This window comes from Oncorhynchus nerka, linkage group LG5, assembly GCF_034236695.1.
Source record: "Oncorhynchus nerka isolate Pitt River linkage group LG5, Oner_Uvic_2.0, whole genome shotgun sequence".
NCBI lineage: Eukaryota > Metazoa > Chordata > Actinopteri > Salmoniformes > Salmonidae > Oncorhynchus > Oncorhynchus nerka.
The window spans coordinates 2,258,880-2,276,470 of NC_088400.1; the positions used below are offsets into that span (position 1 = coordinate 2,258,880).

Sequence of the window (17,591 nt, forward strand, 5' to 3'; positions counted from 1 at the left end):
TGACTCAGTACTGGTACTCTGTGTATATAGTCAGGGTACTCTGTGTATATCTGTGTATATAGTCAGGTTACTTTGACTCAGTACTGGTACTCTGTGTATATAGTCAGGTTACTCATTGACTCAGTACTGGTACTCTGTGTATATAAAACTCATTGACTCAGTACTGGTACTCTGTGTATATAGTCAGGTTACTCATTGACTCAGTACTGGTACTCTGTGTATATAGTCAGTTACTCATTGACTCAGTACTGGTACTCTGTGTATATAGTCAGGTTACTCATGTACTTACTCTGTGTATATAGTCAGGTTACTCATTGACTCAGTACTGGTACTCTGTGTATATAGTCAGGTTACTAATTGACTCAGTACTGGTACTCTGTGTATATAGTCAGGTTACTAATTGACTAGTCAGGTTACCCTGTGTACTAGTCAGGTTACTCTGTGTATATAGTCAGGTTACTCATTGACTTCAGTACTGGTACTCTGTGTATATAGTCAGGTTACTCATTGATTCAGTACTGGTACTCTGTGTATATAGTCAGGTTACTCATTGACTCAATATAGTCAGGTTGTTATTAGTACTGGTACTCTTGTACTAGTCTGGTACTCTGTGTATATAGTCAGGTTACTCATTGATTCAGTACTGGTACTCTGTGTATATAGTCAGGTTACTCATTGATTCAGTACTGGTACTTGTGTATATAGTCAGGTTACTCATTGACTCAGTACTGGTACTCTGTGTATATAGTCAGGTTAAACTCAGTACTGGTACTCTGTGTATATAGTCAGGTTACTCATTGACTCAGTACTGGTACTCTGTGTATATAGTCAGGTTACTCATTGACTCAGTACTGGTACTCTGTGTATATAGTCAGGTTACTCATTGACTCAGTACTGGTACTCTGTGTATATAGTCAGGTTACTCATTGACTCAGTACTGGTACTCTGTGTATATAGTTGACTCAGTACTGGTACTCTGTGTATATAGTCAGGTTACTCATTGACTCAGTACTGGTACTCTGTGTATATAGTCAGGTTACTCATTGACTCAGTACTGGTACTCTGTGTATATAGTCAGGTTACTCATTGATTCAGTACTGGTACTCTGTGTATATAGTCAGGTTACTCATTGACTCAGTACTGGTACTCTGTGTATATAGTCAGGTTACTCATTGACTCAGTACTGGTACTCTGTGTATATAGTCAGGTTACTCATTGACTCAGTACTGGTACTCTGTGTATATAGTCAGGTTACTCATTGACTCAGTACTGTGTATATAGTCAGGTTACTCATTGACTCAGTATACTCTGTGTATATAGTCAGGTTACTCATTGACTCAGTACTGGTACTCTGTGTATATAGTCAGGTTACTCATTGACTAGTACTCTGTGTATATAGTCAGGTTACTCATTGACTCAGTACTGGTACTCTGTGTATATAGTCAGGTTACTCATTGACTCAGTACTGGTACTCTGTGTATATAGTCAGGTTACTCATTGACTCAGTACTGGTACTCTGTGTATATAGTCAGGTTACTCTGTACTCTGTATATAGTCAGGTTACTCAGGTACTCTGTGTATATAGTCAGGTTACTCATTGACTCAGTACTGGTACTCTGTGTATATAGTCAGGTTACTCATTGACTCAGTACTGGTACTCTGTGTATATAGTCAGGTTACTCATTGACTCAGTACTGGTACCCTGTGTATGTAGTATTATAGACTCAGTACTGGTTCTGTGTATATAGTCAGGTTACTCATTGACTCAGTACTGGTACTCTGTGTATATAGTCAGGTTACTCATTGACTCAGTACTGGTACTCTGTGTATATAGTCAGGGTCAGGTTACTCATTGACTCAGTACTGGTACTCTGTGTATATAGTCAGGTTACTCATTGACTCAGTACTGGTACTCTGTGTATATAGTCAGGTTACTCATTGATTCAGTACTGGTACTCTGTGTATATAGTCAGGTTACTCATTGACTCAGTACTGGTACTCTGTGTATATAGTCAGGTTACTCATTGACTCAGTACTGGTACTCTGTGTATATAGTCAGGGTACTCTGTGTATATAGTCAGGTTACTCATTGACTCAGTACTGGTACTCTGTGTATATAGTCAGGTTACTCATTGACTCAGTACTGGTACTCTGTGTATATAGTATATATTGACTCAGTCAGGTTACTCATTGACTCAGTATTACTCTGTGTATATAGTCAGGTTACTCATTGACTCAGTACTGTGTATATAGTCAGGTTACTCATTGACTCAGTACTGGTACTCTGTGTATATAGTCAGGTTACTCATTGACTCAGTACTGGTACTCTGTGTATATAGTCAGGTTAGTCATTGACTCAGTACTGGTATCCTGTGTATATAGTCAGGTTAGTCATTGACTCAGTACTGGTATCCTGTGTATATAGTCAGGTTAGTCATTGACTCAGTACTGGTACTCTGTGTATATAGTCAGGTTACTCATTGACTCAGTACTGGTATCCTGTGTATATAGTCAGGTTACTCATTGACTCAGTACTGGTATCCTGTGTATATAGTCAGGTTACTCATTGACTCAGTACTGGTACTCTGTGTATATAGTCAGGGTACTCTGTGTATATAGTCAGGTTACTCATTGACTCAGTACTGGTACTCTGTGTATATAGTCAGGTTACTCATTGATTCAGTACTGGTACTCTGTGTATATAGTCAGGTTACTCATTGACTCAGTACTGGTACTCTGTGTATATAGTCAGGTTACTCATTGACTCAGTACTGGTACTCTGTGTATATAGTCAGGTTACTCATTGACTCAGTACTGGTACTCTGTGTATATAGTCAGGTTAGTCATTGACTCAGTACTGGTATCCTGTGTATATAGTCAGGTTAGTCATTGACTCAGTACTGGTATCCTGTGTATATAGTCAGGTTAGTCATTGACTCAGTACTGGTACTCTGTGTATATAGTCAGGTTACTCATTGACTCAGTACTGGTATCCTGTGTATATAGTCAGGTTACTCATTGACTCAGTACTGGTACTCTGTGTATATAGTCAGGTTAGTCATTGACTCAGTACTGGTATCCTGTGTATATAGTCAGGTTACTCATTGACTCAGTACTGGTACTCTGTGTATATAGTCAGGTTACTCATTGACTCAGTACTGGTATCCTGTGTATATAGTCAGGTTACTCATTGACTCAGTACTGGTACTCTGTGTATATAGTCAGGTTACTCATTGACTCAGTACTGGTATCCTGTGTATATAGTCAGGTTACTCATTGACTCAGTACTGGTATCCTGTGTATATAGTCAGGTTACTCATTGTGTATTTATTATTACTTTTATTATGTTTTTTTCCCTTTTCTATTATTTCTCTTTTCTTTCTCTTCATTGTTGGGAAGGGCCGTCAGCCAGCATGTCACTGTTAGTCTAAATCAAATCAAATTTATTTGTCACATACACATGGTTAGCAGATGTTAATGCGAGTGTAGCAAAATGCTTCTACACCTGTTGTTGATGAAGCATTTCACTGTTAGTCTTCACCTGTTGTTTAGGAAGCATTTCACTGTTAGTCTACACCTGTTGTTGATGAAGCATTTCACTGTTAGTCTACACCTGTTGTTGATGAAGCATTTCACTGTTAGTCTACACCTGTTGTTGATGAAGCATTTCACTGTTACTCTACACCTGTTGTTGATGAAGCATTTCACTGTTAGTCTACACCTGTTGTTCACGAAAGCATGTGACAAATAACATCTGATTTTAACTATCTAGTTACTGCCCATGGTTGCTAATTTCACATGTTCACACTATAGAAACAATGGCGGAAGCCCGATTTTTGTTGAAACAGTAGGCCTAGCTAATCTGGTTTATTTAGGTCCCGTGTAATAGAGCCAAAGTTCCACTCAAACTCCCATTAGTGCTGCTGGGCTGCTCCATTAGTGCTGCTCCATTAGTGCTGCTGGGCTGCTCCATTAGTGCTGCTAGGCTGCTCCATTAGTGCTGCTGGGCTGCTCCATTAGTGCTGCTGGGCTGCTCCATTAGTGCTGCTCCATTAGTGCTGCTGGGCTGCTCCATTAGTGCTGCTGGGCTGCTCCATTAGTGCTGCTGGGCTGCTCCATTAGTGCTGCTGGGCTGCTCCAATAGTGCTGCTCCATTAGTGCTGCTGGGCTGCTCCATTAGTGCTGCTGGGCTGCTCCATTGGTGCTGCTCCATTAGTGCTGCTGGGCTGCTCCATTAGTGCTGCTCCATTAGTGCTGCTGGGCTGCTCCATTGGTGCTGCTGGGCTGCTCCATTAGTGCTGCTGGGCTGCTCCATTAGTGCTGCTCCATTAGTGCTGCTGGGCTGCTCCATTGGTGCTGCTGGGCTGCTCCATTGGTGCTGATGGGCTGCTCCATTAGTGCTGCTGGGCTGCTCCATTAGTGCTGCTGGGCTGCTCCATTGGTGCTGCTGGGCTGCTCCATTGGTGCTGCTGGGCTGCTCCATTAGTGCTGCTCCATTAGTGCTGCTGGGCTGCTCCATTAGTGCTGCTGGGCTGCTCCATTGGTGCTGCTGGGCTGCTCCATTAGTGCTGCTGGGCTGCTCCATTAGTGCTGCTCCATTAGTGCTGCTGGGCTGCTCCATTAGTGCTGCTGGGCTGCTCCATTAGTGCTGCTCCATTAGTGCTGCTGGGCTGCTCCATTAGTGCTGCTCCATTAGTGCTGCTGGGCTGCTCCATTAGTGCTGCTGGGCTGCTCCATTGGTGCTGCTGGGCTGCTCCATTAGTGCTGCTGGGCTGCTCCATTAGTGCTGCTCCATTAGTGCTGCTGGGCTGCTCCATTGGTGCTGCTGGGCTGCTCCATTGGTGCTGATGGGCTGCTCCATTAGTGCTGCTGGGCTGCTCCATTAGTGCTGCTGGGCTGCTCCATTGGTGCTGCTGGGCTGCTCCATTGGTGCTGCTGGGCTGCTCCATTAGTGCTGCTCCATTAGTGCTGCTGGGCTGCTCCATTAGTGCTGCTGGGCTGCTCCATTGGTGCTGCTGGGCTGCTCCATTAGTGCTGCTGGGCTGCTCCATTAGTGCTGCTCCATTAGTGCTGCTGGGCTGCTCCATTAGTGCTGCTGGGCTGCTCCATTAGTGCTGCTCCATTAGTGCTGCTGGGCTGCTCCATTAGTGCTGCTCCATTAGTGCTGCTGGGCTGCTCCATTAGTGCTGCTGGGCTGCTCCATTGGTGCTGCTGGGCTGCTTGTTGAGTACTGTACTCAACAGTTAACAGTAGTTATAATTTAGATTCTAGCCTTGCTGTTAGTGAACTTAGTTTCTAACAGCCAACATTATATCTAGTGTTGCATCTGAATTCGCACCCTATTCCCTAAATAGTGCACTACATTTGTCCAGGGCCATAGGGAACAGGGTGTCATTTGGGACAAAGCCCTAGATCTTGATTAAGATCAGGCTGTTTTGCTTTTACTTACAAAAAGGAAAGAGCCTCTAACCTGGTAATTTAGTCCGCTCTTCATCTCCCCCGTCCTTTTAAATGGTCTAATTTCCGACCTAATAGTGGGATTTCTTGTTGTTGGCAGGTTAAATGAGTAGAACCTCAGCTGAATCTACAGACCAAATGATGGAGCGGGAAGTAGGTCAACTTCCCATTACAGACCAGATGGAGGAGGAGGAGGAGGTGGAGGTAGGTCAACTTCCCATTACAGACCAGATGGAGGAGGAGGAGGAGGTAGGTCAACATCAGATTACAGACCAGATGGAGGAGGAGGAAGATGAGGAGGAGGAGGAGGAGGTAGGTCAACTTCCCATTACAGACCAGATGGAGGAGGAGGTAGGTCAACTTCCCATTACAGACCAGATGGAGGAGGAGGAGGTAGGTCAACATCAGATTACAGACCAGATGGAGGAGGTGGAGGTAGGTCAACTTCCTATTACAGACCAGATGGAGGAGGAGGTAGGTCAACTTCCCATTACAGACCAGATGGAGGAGGAGGAAGAGGAGGAGGTAGGTCAACTTCCCATTACAGACCAGATGGAGGAGGAGGAAGTAGGTCAACTTCCCAATACAGACCAGATGGAGGAGGAGGAGGTAGGTCAACATCAGATTACAGACCAGATGGAGGAGGAGGAGGTAGGTCATCAGATTACAGACCAGATGGAGGATGGAGGATGAGGAAGAGGAGGAGGAGGTAGGTCAACATCAGATTACAGACCAGATGGAGGAGGAGGAGGTGGAGGAGGTAGGTCAACATCAGATTACAGACCAGATGGAGGAGGAGGAGGAAGGTCAACATCAGATTACAGACCAGATGGAGGAGGAGGAGGAGGTAGGTCAACATCAGATTGTCTATTTACCTGCTCACCTTTTCAGATGTATCCACCTGTGAACTTCATGAATGTCTTACCAGAGCTGGTTGAACGTAGTGCACTAGATAGGGTGCCATTTGGGACACAGCTGGACTGTAGCTTCTGTAGCAGATAACAGGACGATCACTCAGGGTCTATTCTGAGGTTTTTCATTAGACTCATGTTGACTCTTGTTTACTCCTCAGCCTGGGAGCTCAGCAGAGACTGAGAGACCCTCCTCTTCTCACACCAAGAGGAAGCCTGCTGTTACAGCCAAGCACACCGGAGGGAATGAGTCTGACACCTCGGACGAGAGTGGACAGGAAGATGGCGCCTCTGACAACCCCTCAGATGGTAAGGTCTTCCACGACCTGGGGCCAGCACGTGTTTTAATGCCTCTTCATATCATTGTGGAGCCAGAAGGTGCATTTCTACACTTTGTGGATAATACTGTTGCTGGTCTATTCTGAGTTGATGTTCAAGGTAGATAATACTGTTGCTGGTCTATTCTGAGTTGATGTTCAAGGTAGATAATACTGTTGCTGGTCTATTCTGAGTTGATGTTCAAGGTAGATAATACTGTTGCTGGTCTATTCTGAGTTGATGCTCAAGGTAGATAATACTGTTGCTGGTCTATTCTGAGTTGATGCTCAAGGTAGATAATACTGTTGCTGGTCTATTCTGAGTTGATGTTCAAGGTAGATAATACTGTTTCTGGTCTATTCTGAGTTGATGTTCAAGGTAGATAATACTGTTGCTGGTCTATTCTGAGTTGATGTTCAAGGTAGATAATACTGTTGCTGGTCTATTCTGAGTTGATGCTCAAGGTAGATAATACTGTTGCTGGTCTATTCTGAGTTGATGTTCAAGGTAGATAATACTGTTGCTGGTCTATTCTGAGTTGATGTTCAAGGTAGATAATACTGTTGCTGGTCTATTCTGAGTTGATGTTCAAGGTAGATAATACTGTTGGTCTATTCTGAGTTGATGTTCAAGGTAGATGATACTGTTGGTCTATTCTGAGTTGATGTTCAAGGTGGATGATACTGTTGGTCTATTCTGAGTTGATGTTCAAGGTAGATAATACTGTTGCTGGTCTATTCTGAGTTGATGTTCAAGGTAGATGATACTGTTGTTCATATATGTTTTTAAAAATGTTTTGAGTTCATATTCAAGGTTTATGTGGTGGTGAAAGAGCACTTGTTGAGAGTTATGAGTCCTGGTCTAAAGTAGTGCACTATATAGGGAATAGGGCCCTGGTCTAAAGTAGTGCACTATATAGGGAATAGGGCTCTGGTCTATAGTAGTGCATTATATAGGGAGCCATAGGGCTCTGGTCTAAAGTAGTGCACTATATAGGGCTCTGGTCTAAAGTAGTGCACTATATAGGGCTCTGGTCTAAAGTAGTGCACTATATAGGGCTCTGGTCTAAAGTAGTGCACTATATAGGGAATAGGGCTCTGGTCTAAAGTAGTGCACTATATAGGGAATAGTCAGATAAACGGTTTGAATCCTCCCAACGTTTAATAAAAGGTTTTGACCAGGAATGTGTCTTCCTTCAGCCTAATATCCAGACCCGCTGCCAGTTTAATGAAATCATTCAGTTTGGGATTGATATTGGATGTAAACTAAACCTGTTGGTCTCTCGGTCTTCCTCTGTTTATATCCAGATACCACTTTGCAGGAGAGGATAGACTGCACCGCCTGTGGACAGCAGGTCAACCACTTCCAGCGCCACTCAGTGTTTGAACACCCGATGCTCCATGTGCTCCTCTGCAAGGTAGATACACCTGCAACACCCTCTCTGTCTATCTTCCATCTGTCTATTTGTGTCCTATCGGGCTCTACATCTATCTGTCTCTCTATCAAATTCTGTCTGTCTCTATCAAATTCTGTCTCTCCATCTGTCTGTCTGTCTCTCTATCAAATTCTGTCTCTCCATCTGTCTGTCTTTCTCACATACCCTTTCCTCTCTAGTCTGTGATTGTGGCATGATTGTCTCTGTCTGTCTCTCTCCCTCTCTGTCTGTCTGTCAAGCTTAGGACCAAAATACGCCATTAGAAACACATTGGGATGATTTTGAACAGATTTGGGCGAGAGTGAAACCTCTCACTTCGTTTCCTCCTCTGTTTACACACTCACACTAAGCCCCTGCCACTCACACCAAGCCCCTCCCCCTGCCACTCACACCAAGCCCCTGCCACTCACACCAAGCCCCTCCCCCTCACACCAAGCCCCTGGCTACTCACACCAAGCCCCTCCCCTCACACCAAGCCCCTCCCCTCACACCAAGCCCCTGGCCCTCACACCAAGCCCCTGGCCACTCACACCAAGCCCCTCCCCACTCACACCAAGCCCCTGGCCACTCACACCAAGCCCCTGGCCACTCACACCAAGCCCCTGGCCACTCACACCAAGCCCCTGGCCACTCACACCAAGCCCCTGGCCACTCACACCAAGCCCCTGGCCACTCACACCAAGCCCCTGGCCTATCACACCAAGCCCCTGGCCTATCACACCAAGCCCCTGGCCTATCACATCAAGCCCCTCCCCCTCACACCAAGCCCCTGCCACTCACACCAAGCCCCTGCCACTCACACCAAGCCCCTGGCCTATCACACCAAGCCCCTGACACCAAGCCCCTGGCCTATCACACCAAGCCCCTCCCCCTCACACCAAGCCCCTGGCCTATCACACCAAGCCCCTCCCCTCACACCAAGCCCCTGGCCTATCACACCAAGCCCCTGCCACTCACACCAAGCCCCTGGTTACTCACACCAAGCCCCTGGTTACTCACACCAAGCCCCTCCCCCTCACACCAAGCCCCTGGCTACTCACTAACACGTGGGCTTGTTCTTGAGAGATTGTTTATGAGACCGGTGTTCATTTACTACAACAGTGCATCATGCATTGTTCTGGTTCAATTTACGATATATCGTTGAACACATCGGAATCGACCGATATTAGCTAACCGATGTCTAGTTTAACGCCGATGTGCTGAACCGATGTCAAAGCTGAAGTGCGTACCTATATAACGTAGAGGACGGTGGTACCTATATAACGTAGAGGACGGTGCGTACCTATATAACGTAGAGGACGGTGCGTACCTATATAACGTAGAGGACGGTGAGTACCTATATAACGTACCTAGAGGACGGTGCGTACCTAGAGGACGGTGCGTACCTATATAACGTAGGTAGAGGACGGTGCGTACCTAGAGGACGGCGCGTACCTATATAATGTACCTAGAGGACGGTGCGTACCTAGAGGGCGGTGCGTACCTATATAACGTAGGTAGAGGACGGTGCATACCTATATAACGCAGGTAGAGGACGGTGGTGCGTACCTATATAACGCAGGTAGAGGACGGTGGTGCGTACCTATATAACGCAGGTAGAGGACGGTGGTGCGTACCTATATAACGCAGGTAGAGGACGGTGGTGCGTACCTATATAACGTAGGTAGAGGACGGTGCGTACCTATATAACGTAGGTAGAGGACGGCGCGTACCTATATAACGCAGGTAGAGGACGGTGGTGCGTACCTAGAGGACGGTGCGTACCTATATAACGTAGGTAGAGGACGGCGCGTACCTATATAACGCAGGTAGAGGACGGTGGTGCGTACCTATATAACGTAGGTAGAGGACGGTGGTGCGTACCTATATAACGTAGGTAGAGGACGGTGCGTACCTATATAACGTAGGTAGAGGACGGCGCGTACCTATATAACGTAGGTAGAGGACGGTGCGTACCTATATAACGTAGGTAGAGGACGGTGCGTACCTATATAACGTAGGTAGAGGACGGTGGTGCGTACCTATATAACGTAGGTAGAGGACGTAATGACGCCATGTAAAATGTTCTATACGTTCAACACAGCATTCCTGAACTAGCCCACAATGTCTGCTGTGTGGATCAAGCCGTCAACATGTTGAACCCTCATTTGAAAGACTAACAACTCAAAGGCGAAATCCATTCAAGCCAAGATAATGGAATTCATTGCCCTTGACAATCAACCGTTCTCTGTCGTGGTTGGTGTTGTCTTTCGCTGACTCTTCGTCACCGGTACACACTACCAAGTGCGCTATTTTTTCAGATGTTGCTCTACCGGAGTTACACATTAATAGCGTCACATACTATGGAACGCCGTTTGGGTCTTTGCGTGTCAAAAAAGATCCAGTAGCTCTGTCAAAGCTGTACTAAAAAGATCCAGTAGCTCTGTCAAAGCTGTACTAAAAAGATCCAGTAGCTCTGTCAAAGCTGTACTAAAAAGATCCAGTAGCTCTGTCAAAGCTGTACTAAAAAGATCCAGTAGCTCTGTCAAAGCTGTACTAAAAGATCCAGTAGCTCTGTCAAAGCTGTACTAAAAGATCCAGTAGCTCTGTCAAAGCTGTACTAAAAGATCCAGTAGCTCTGTCAAAGCTGTACTAAAAGATCCAGTAGCTCTGTCAAAGCTGTACTAAAAGATCCAGTAGCTCTGTCAAAGCTGTACTAAAAAGATCCAGTAGCTCTGTCAAAGCTGTACTAAAAGATCCAGTAGCTCTGTCAAAGCTGTACTAAAAGATCCAGTAGCTCTGTCAAAGCTGTACTAAAAGATCCAGTAGCTCTGTCAAAGCTGTACTAAAAAGATCCAGTAGCTCTGTCAAAGCTGTACTAAAAAGATCCAGTAGCTCTGTCAAAGCTGTACTAAAAAGATCCAGTAGCTCTGTCAAAGCTGTACTAAAAAGATCCAGTAGCTCTGTCAAAGCTGTACTAAAAAGATCCAGTAGCTCTGTCAAAGCTGTACTAAAAAGATCCAGTAGCTCTGTCAAAGCTGTACTAAAAAGATCCAGTAGCTCTGTCAAAGCTGTACTAAAAAGATCCAGTAGCTCTGTCAAAGCTGTACTAAAAAGATCCAGTAGCTCTGTCAAAGCTGTACTAAGAAGTCTGCGAACACTCTGTAAACACCGGCCACGAACGATGTGTTTACAACACCACGCTGGTAATAAAGCATTATTTGTTCAACCACAACTTCTGGGGTAGCTAGCTTTAGCTTGGTACCTAGCTAGCTTTAGCTTGGTACCTAGCTAGCTTTAGCTTGGTACCTAGCTAGCTTTAGCTTGGTACCTAGCTAGCTTTAGCTTGGTGCCTAGCTAGCTTTAGCTTGGTACCTAGCTAGCTTTAGCTTGGTACCTAGCTAGCTTTAGCTTGGTACCTAGCTAGCTTTAGCTTGGTACCTAGCTAGCTTTAGCTTGGTGCCTAGCTAGCTTTAGCTTGGTGCCTAGCTAGCTTTAGCTTGGTACCTAGCTAGCTTTAGCTTAGTACCTAGCTAGCTTTAGCTTGGTAGCTAGCTTTAGCTTGGTGCCTAGCTAGCTTTAGCTTAGTACCTAGCTAGATTTAGCTTGGTGCCTAGCTAGCTTTAGCTTGGTGCCTAGCTAGCTTTAGCTTGGTGCCTAGCTAGCTTTAGCTTGGTACCTAGCTAGCACCAATACAACCAGCCTGACAACAATGACCAGTAGGAACTGCAGTCATTTTCATTATTCTTACCAATGATTTAGGTATTGTTGTTCGCCTATTGAAATTGAATTTCAGTTCGTGGAAAGATATAACGTTATAAACAGCCAGCTAGCGAGGCTCTGCTAGTCTGGGTTATGTGTTGTGAAGCTAGCCCCAATAAGGATTATGCAAAATAGTGGGATTTGTGTTTTGACTTCGCAATAAAAGTATGTAAATGACAGTGATGCAAATGAATACAAATAGTAGAATTATGCCATACTCTTATTTTGAAGGCTAACCGCAAATTCCACTTGTGGCTAATCTTTATTGTGGCTAGCTTCACATAGATGGGTCCAAACCACCATTAATCAAATAAGAACTGTCTCATAAATTAGGGTTATTTTAGATGACACCTAGCTATATAGTCACCTAGCTATATAGTCACCTGTCTATATAGTCACCTATCAATATAGTCACCTAGTTATATAGTCACCAAGCTATATAGTCACCTATCAATATAGTCACCTAGCTATATAGTCACCTAGCTATATAGTCACCTAGCTTATATAGTCACCTAGCTATATAGTCACCTAGCTATATAGTCACCTAGCTATATAGTCACCAAGCTATATAGTCACCAAGCTATATAGTCACCAAGCTATATAGTCACCTGCTTATATAGTCACCTAGCTATATAGTCACCTAGCTATATAGTCACCTAGCTATATAGTCACCTAGCTATATAGTCACCTGTCTATATAGTCACCTGTCTATATAGTCACCTGTTTATATAGTCACCTGTCTATATAGTCAACTAGTTATATAGTCACCTGTTTATATAGTCACCTAGCTATATAGTCACCTAGCTATATAGTCACCTAGCTATATAGTCACCTGTCTATATAGTCACCTGTTTATATAGTCACCTGTCTATATAGTCACCTGTTTATATAGTCACCTGTCTATATAGTCACCTGTTTATATAGTCACCTGTCTATATAGGCACCTGTCTATATAGTCACCTGTCTATATAGTCACCTGTCTATATAGTCACCTAGCTATATAGTCACCTGTTTATATAGTCACCAAGCTATATAGTCACCTGTCTATATAGTCACCTAGCTATATAGTCACCTAGCTATATAGTCACCTAGCTATATAGTCACCTGTCTATATAGTCACCTAGCTATATAGTCACCTGTTTATATAGTCACCAAGCTATATAGTCACCTGTCTATATAGTCACCTGTTTATATAGTCACCTAGCTATATAGTCACCTAGCTATATAGTCACCTAGTTATATAGTCAGACCACCATCTAAATACATTTGGGTTATTTTATACCTAGAACGTTGTTTGCCTCCATCAGCTAGCTAGCTTTCTTTATGACCATCACTGTAGGTGCAAGAGACAACTTTACCAGCATCATAGCATACAGTACGTATCGATGAATCGTTGTGACACACGAGTGATAATCAATAACCACGTATTAAATAATAATCAATAACCACGTATTAAATAATAATCAATAACCACGTATTAAATAATAATCAATAATCAATAACCACATATTAAATAATAATCAATAACCACGTATTAAATAATAATCAATAATCAATAACCACATATTAAATAATAATCAATAACCACGTATTAAATAATAATCAATAACCAATAACCACGTATTAAATAATAATCAATAACCACGTATTAAATAATAATCAATAACCAATAACCACGTATTAAATAATAATCAATAACCACGTATTAAATAATAATCAATAACCACGTATTAAATAATAATCAATAACCAATAACCACGTATTAAATAATAATCAATAACCACGTATTAAATAATAATCAATAACCACGTATTAAATAATAATCAATAACCACGTATTAAATAATAATCAATAATCAATAACTACATATTAAATAATAATCAATAACCACATATTAAATAATAATCAATAATCAATAACCACGTATTAAATAATAATCAATAACCACGTATTAAATAATAATCAATAACCACATATTAAATAATAATCAATAACCACGTATTAAATAATGATCAATAACCACGTATTAAATAATGATCAATAACCACGTATTAAATAATAATCAATAACCACGTATTAAATAATAATCAATAACCACGTATTAAATAATAATCAATAACCACGTATTAAATAATGATCAATAACCACGTATTAAATAATAATCAATAACCACGTATTACATTTACATTTACATTTAAGTCATTTAGCAGACGCTCTTATCCAGAGCGACTTACAAATTGGTGCTTTCACCTTATGACATCCAGTGGAACAGCCACTTTATAATAGTGCATCTAGGTCTTTTAAGGGGGGAGGGGGAGAAGGATTACTTTATCCTATCCTAGGTATTCCTTAAAGAGGTGTGGTTTCAGGTGTCTCCGGAAGGTGGTGATTGACTCCGCTGTCCTGGCGTCGTGAGGGAGTTTGTTCCACCATTGGGGGGCCAGAGCAGCGAACAGTTTTGACTGGGCTGAGCGGGAACTGTACTTCCTCAGTGGTAGGGAGGCGAGCAGGCCAGAGGTGGATGAACGCAGTGCCCTTGTTTGGGTGTAGGGCCTGATCAGAGCCTGGAGGTACTGAGGTGCCGTTCCCCTCACAGCTCCGTAGGCAAGCACCATGGTCTTGTAGCGGATGCGAGCTTCAACTGGAAGCCAGTGGAGGGAGCGGAGGAGCGGGGTGACGTGAGAGAACTTGGGAAGGTTGAACACCAGACGGGCTGCGGCGTTCTGGATGAGTTGTAGGGGTTTAATGGCACAGGCAGGGAGCCCAGCCAACAGCGAGTTGCAGTAATCCAGACGGGAGATGACAAGTGCCTGGATTAGGACCTGCGCCGCTTCCTGTGTGAGGCAGGGTCGTACTCTGCGGATGTTGTAGAGCATGAACCTACAGGAACGGGCCACCGCCTTGATGTTAGTATTAAATAATAATCAATAACCACGTATTAAATAATGATCAATAACCACGTATTAAATAATGATCAATAACCACGTATTAAATAATAATCAATAACCACGTATTAAATAATGATCAATAACCACGTATTAAATAATAATCAATAACCACATATTAAATAATAATCAATAATCAATAACCACGTATTAAATAATAATCAATAACCACGTATTAAATAATGATCAATAATCAATAACCACGTATTAAATAATAATCAATAATCAATAACCACGTATTAAATAATGATCAATAACCACGTATTAAATAATAATCAATAACCACGTATTAAATAATAATCAATAACCACGTATTAAATAATAATCAATAACCACGTATTAAATAATAATCAATAACCACGTATTAAATAATAATCAATAACCACGTATTAAATAATAATCAATAACCACGTATTAAATAATGATCAATAACCACGTATTAAATAATGATCAATAACCACGTATTAAATAATGATCAATAATCAATAACCACATATTAAATAATAATCAATAACCACGTATTAAATAATAATCAATAACCACGTATTAAATAATAATCAATAACTACATATCTTTATGAACATGTTAAATTATTAGATAACGCCGAGATTCATATTCAGGTCCTGATTGGTCAACAAGCTTATTTAACACGTCAAATAGTGTATATTTTGTTTGTGTGTGTAACCTTTATTTAACTAGGCAAGTCAGTTAAGAACTAATTATTATTTGCAAAGACGACCTACACCGGGCCAAACCTGGATGACGCCAGGGCCAATTGTGCGCCGCCCTATGGGACTCCCAATCACAGCCGGATGTGATACAGCCTGGATTCAAACCAGGGACTGTAGTGACGCCTCTTGCACTGAGATGCAGTGCCTTAGACTGCATCCAAACTATTTAACTGTACTAAAATGCTTCAAAGGCTGCTAAAACTTTATCGGTTATCGGTATTGCTTTATTTTGACAAGGACAATATCGGTATCAGCCAAAAACGTAATATCTGTGCATCACTGTTGTTTCCTCTTCCTCTAGTCGTGTTATAAGTATTACACCAGCGATGACATCAGTAAAGACGAGGACGGCATGGACGAACAGTGCAGGTAGGTCCCCTCACAGAAACATGGACGAACAGTGCAGGTAGGTCCCCTCACAGAACACAGAAACATGGACGAACAGTGCAGGCAGGTCCCCTCACAGAAACATGGACGAACAGTGCAGGTAGGTCCCCTCACAGAACACAGAAACATGGACGAACAGTGCAGGTAGGTCCCCTCACAGAACACAAACATGGACGAACAGTGCAGGTAGTTCCCCTCACAGAACACAGAAACATGGACGAACAGTGCAGGTAGGTCCCCTCACAGAACACAGAAACATGGACGAACAGTGCAGGTAGTTCCCCTCACAGAACACAGAAACATGGACGAACAGTGCAGGTAGTTCCCCTCACAGAACACAGAAACATGGACGAACAGTGCAGGCAGGTCCCCTCACAGAACACAGAAACATGGACGAACAGTGCAGACAGGTCCCCTCACAGAAACATGGACGAACAGTGCAGGTAGGTCCCCTCACAGAAACATGGACAAACAGTGCAGGCAGGTCCCCTCACAGAAACATGGACGAACAGTGCAGGCAGGTCCCCTCACAGAAACATGGACGAACAGTGCAGGCAGGTCCCCTCACAGAAACATGGACGAGCAGTGCAGGCAGGTCCCCTCACAGAAACATGGACGAACAGTGCAGACAGGTCCCCTCACAGAAACATGGACGAACAGTGCAGACAGGTCCCCTCACAGAACACAGAAACATGGACGAACAGTGCAGGTAGGTCCCCTCACAGAAACATGGACGAACAGTGCAGGCAGGTCCCCTCACAGAACACAGAAACATGGACGAACAGTGCAGACAGGTCCCCTCACAGAAACATGGACGAACAGTGCAGGTAGGTCCCCTCACAGAACACAGAAACATGGACGAACAGTGCAGGTAGGTCCCCTCACAGAACACAGAAACATGGACGAACAGTGCAGGCAGGTCCCCTCACAGAAACATGGACGAACAGTGCAGGCAGGTCCCCTCACAGAAACATGGACGAACAGTGCAGGCAGGTCCCCTCACAGAACACAGAAACATGGACGAACAGTGCAGACAGGTCCCCTCACAGAAACATGGACGAGCAGTGCAGGCAGGTCCCCTCACAGAAACATGGACGAACAGTGCAGACAGGTCCCCTCACAGAACACAGAAACATGGACGAACAGTGCAGGTAGGTCCCCTCACAGAAACATGGACGAACAGTGCAGGCAGGTCCCCTCACAGAACACAGAAACATGGACGAACAGTGCAGACAGGTCCCCTCACAGAAACATGGACGAACAGTGCAGGTAGGTCCCCTCACAGAAACATGGACGAACAGTGCAGGTAGGTCCCCTCACAGAAACATGGACGAACAGTGCAGGTAGGTCCCCTCACAGAACACAGAAACATGGACGAACAGTGCAGGTAGGTCCCCTCACAGAACACAGAAACATGGACGAACAGTGCAGACAGGTCCCCTCACAGAAACATGGACGAACAGTGCAGGTAGGTCCCCTCACAGAACACAGAAACATGGACGAACAGTGCAGACAGGTCCCCTCACAGAAACATGGACGAACAGTGCAGGTAGGTCCCCTCACAGAAACATGGACGAACAGTGCAGGCAGGTCTCCTCAAACGGTCGCCATTGTTCTAGCTGCCGTAAGGTCCCTGTTCTACTGCTTGAGTATTGCCACCTCTTGT

The 17,591-nt window shown here is 43.8% G+C and overlaps 1 protein-coding gene across 1 annotated transcript in view; it reads left to right on the forward strand.

The window, feature by feature from the left end:
* LOC115125068 (transcriptional regulator ATRX-like) overlaps positions 1 to 17,591 on the forward strand; it is a 57,861-nt gene that overhangs the window by 2,254 nt on the left and 38,016 nt on the right. The window contains 4 exon segments of the mRNA XM_065018275.1: positions 5,558 to 5,661; positions 6,530 to 6,677; positions 7,994 to 8,103; positions 15,840 to 15,907. Of these exon segments, the coding sequence (XP_064874347.1) occupies positions 5,599 to 5,661; positions 6,530 to 6,677; positions 7,994 to 8,103; positions 15,840 to 15,907 (389 nt within the window). The 5' untranslated portion in view covers positions 5,558 to 5,598.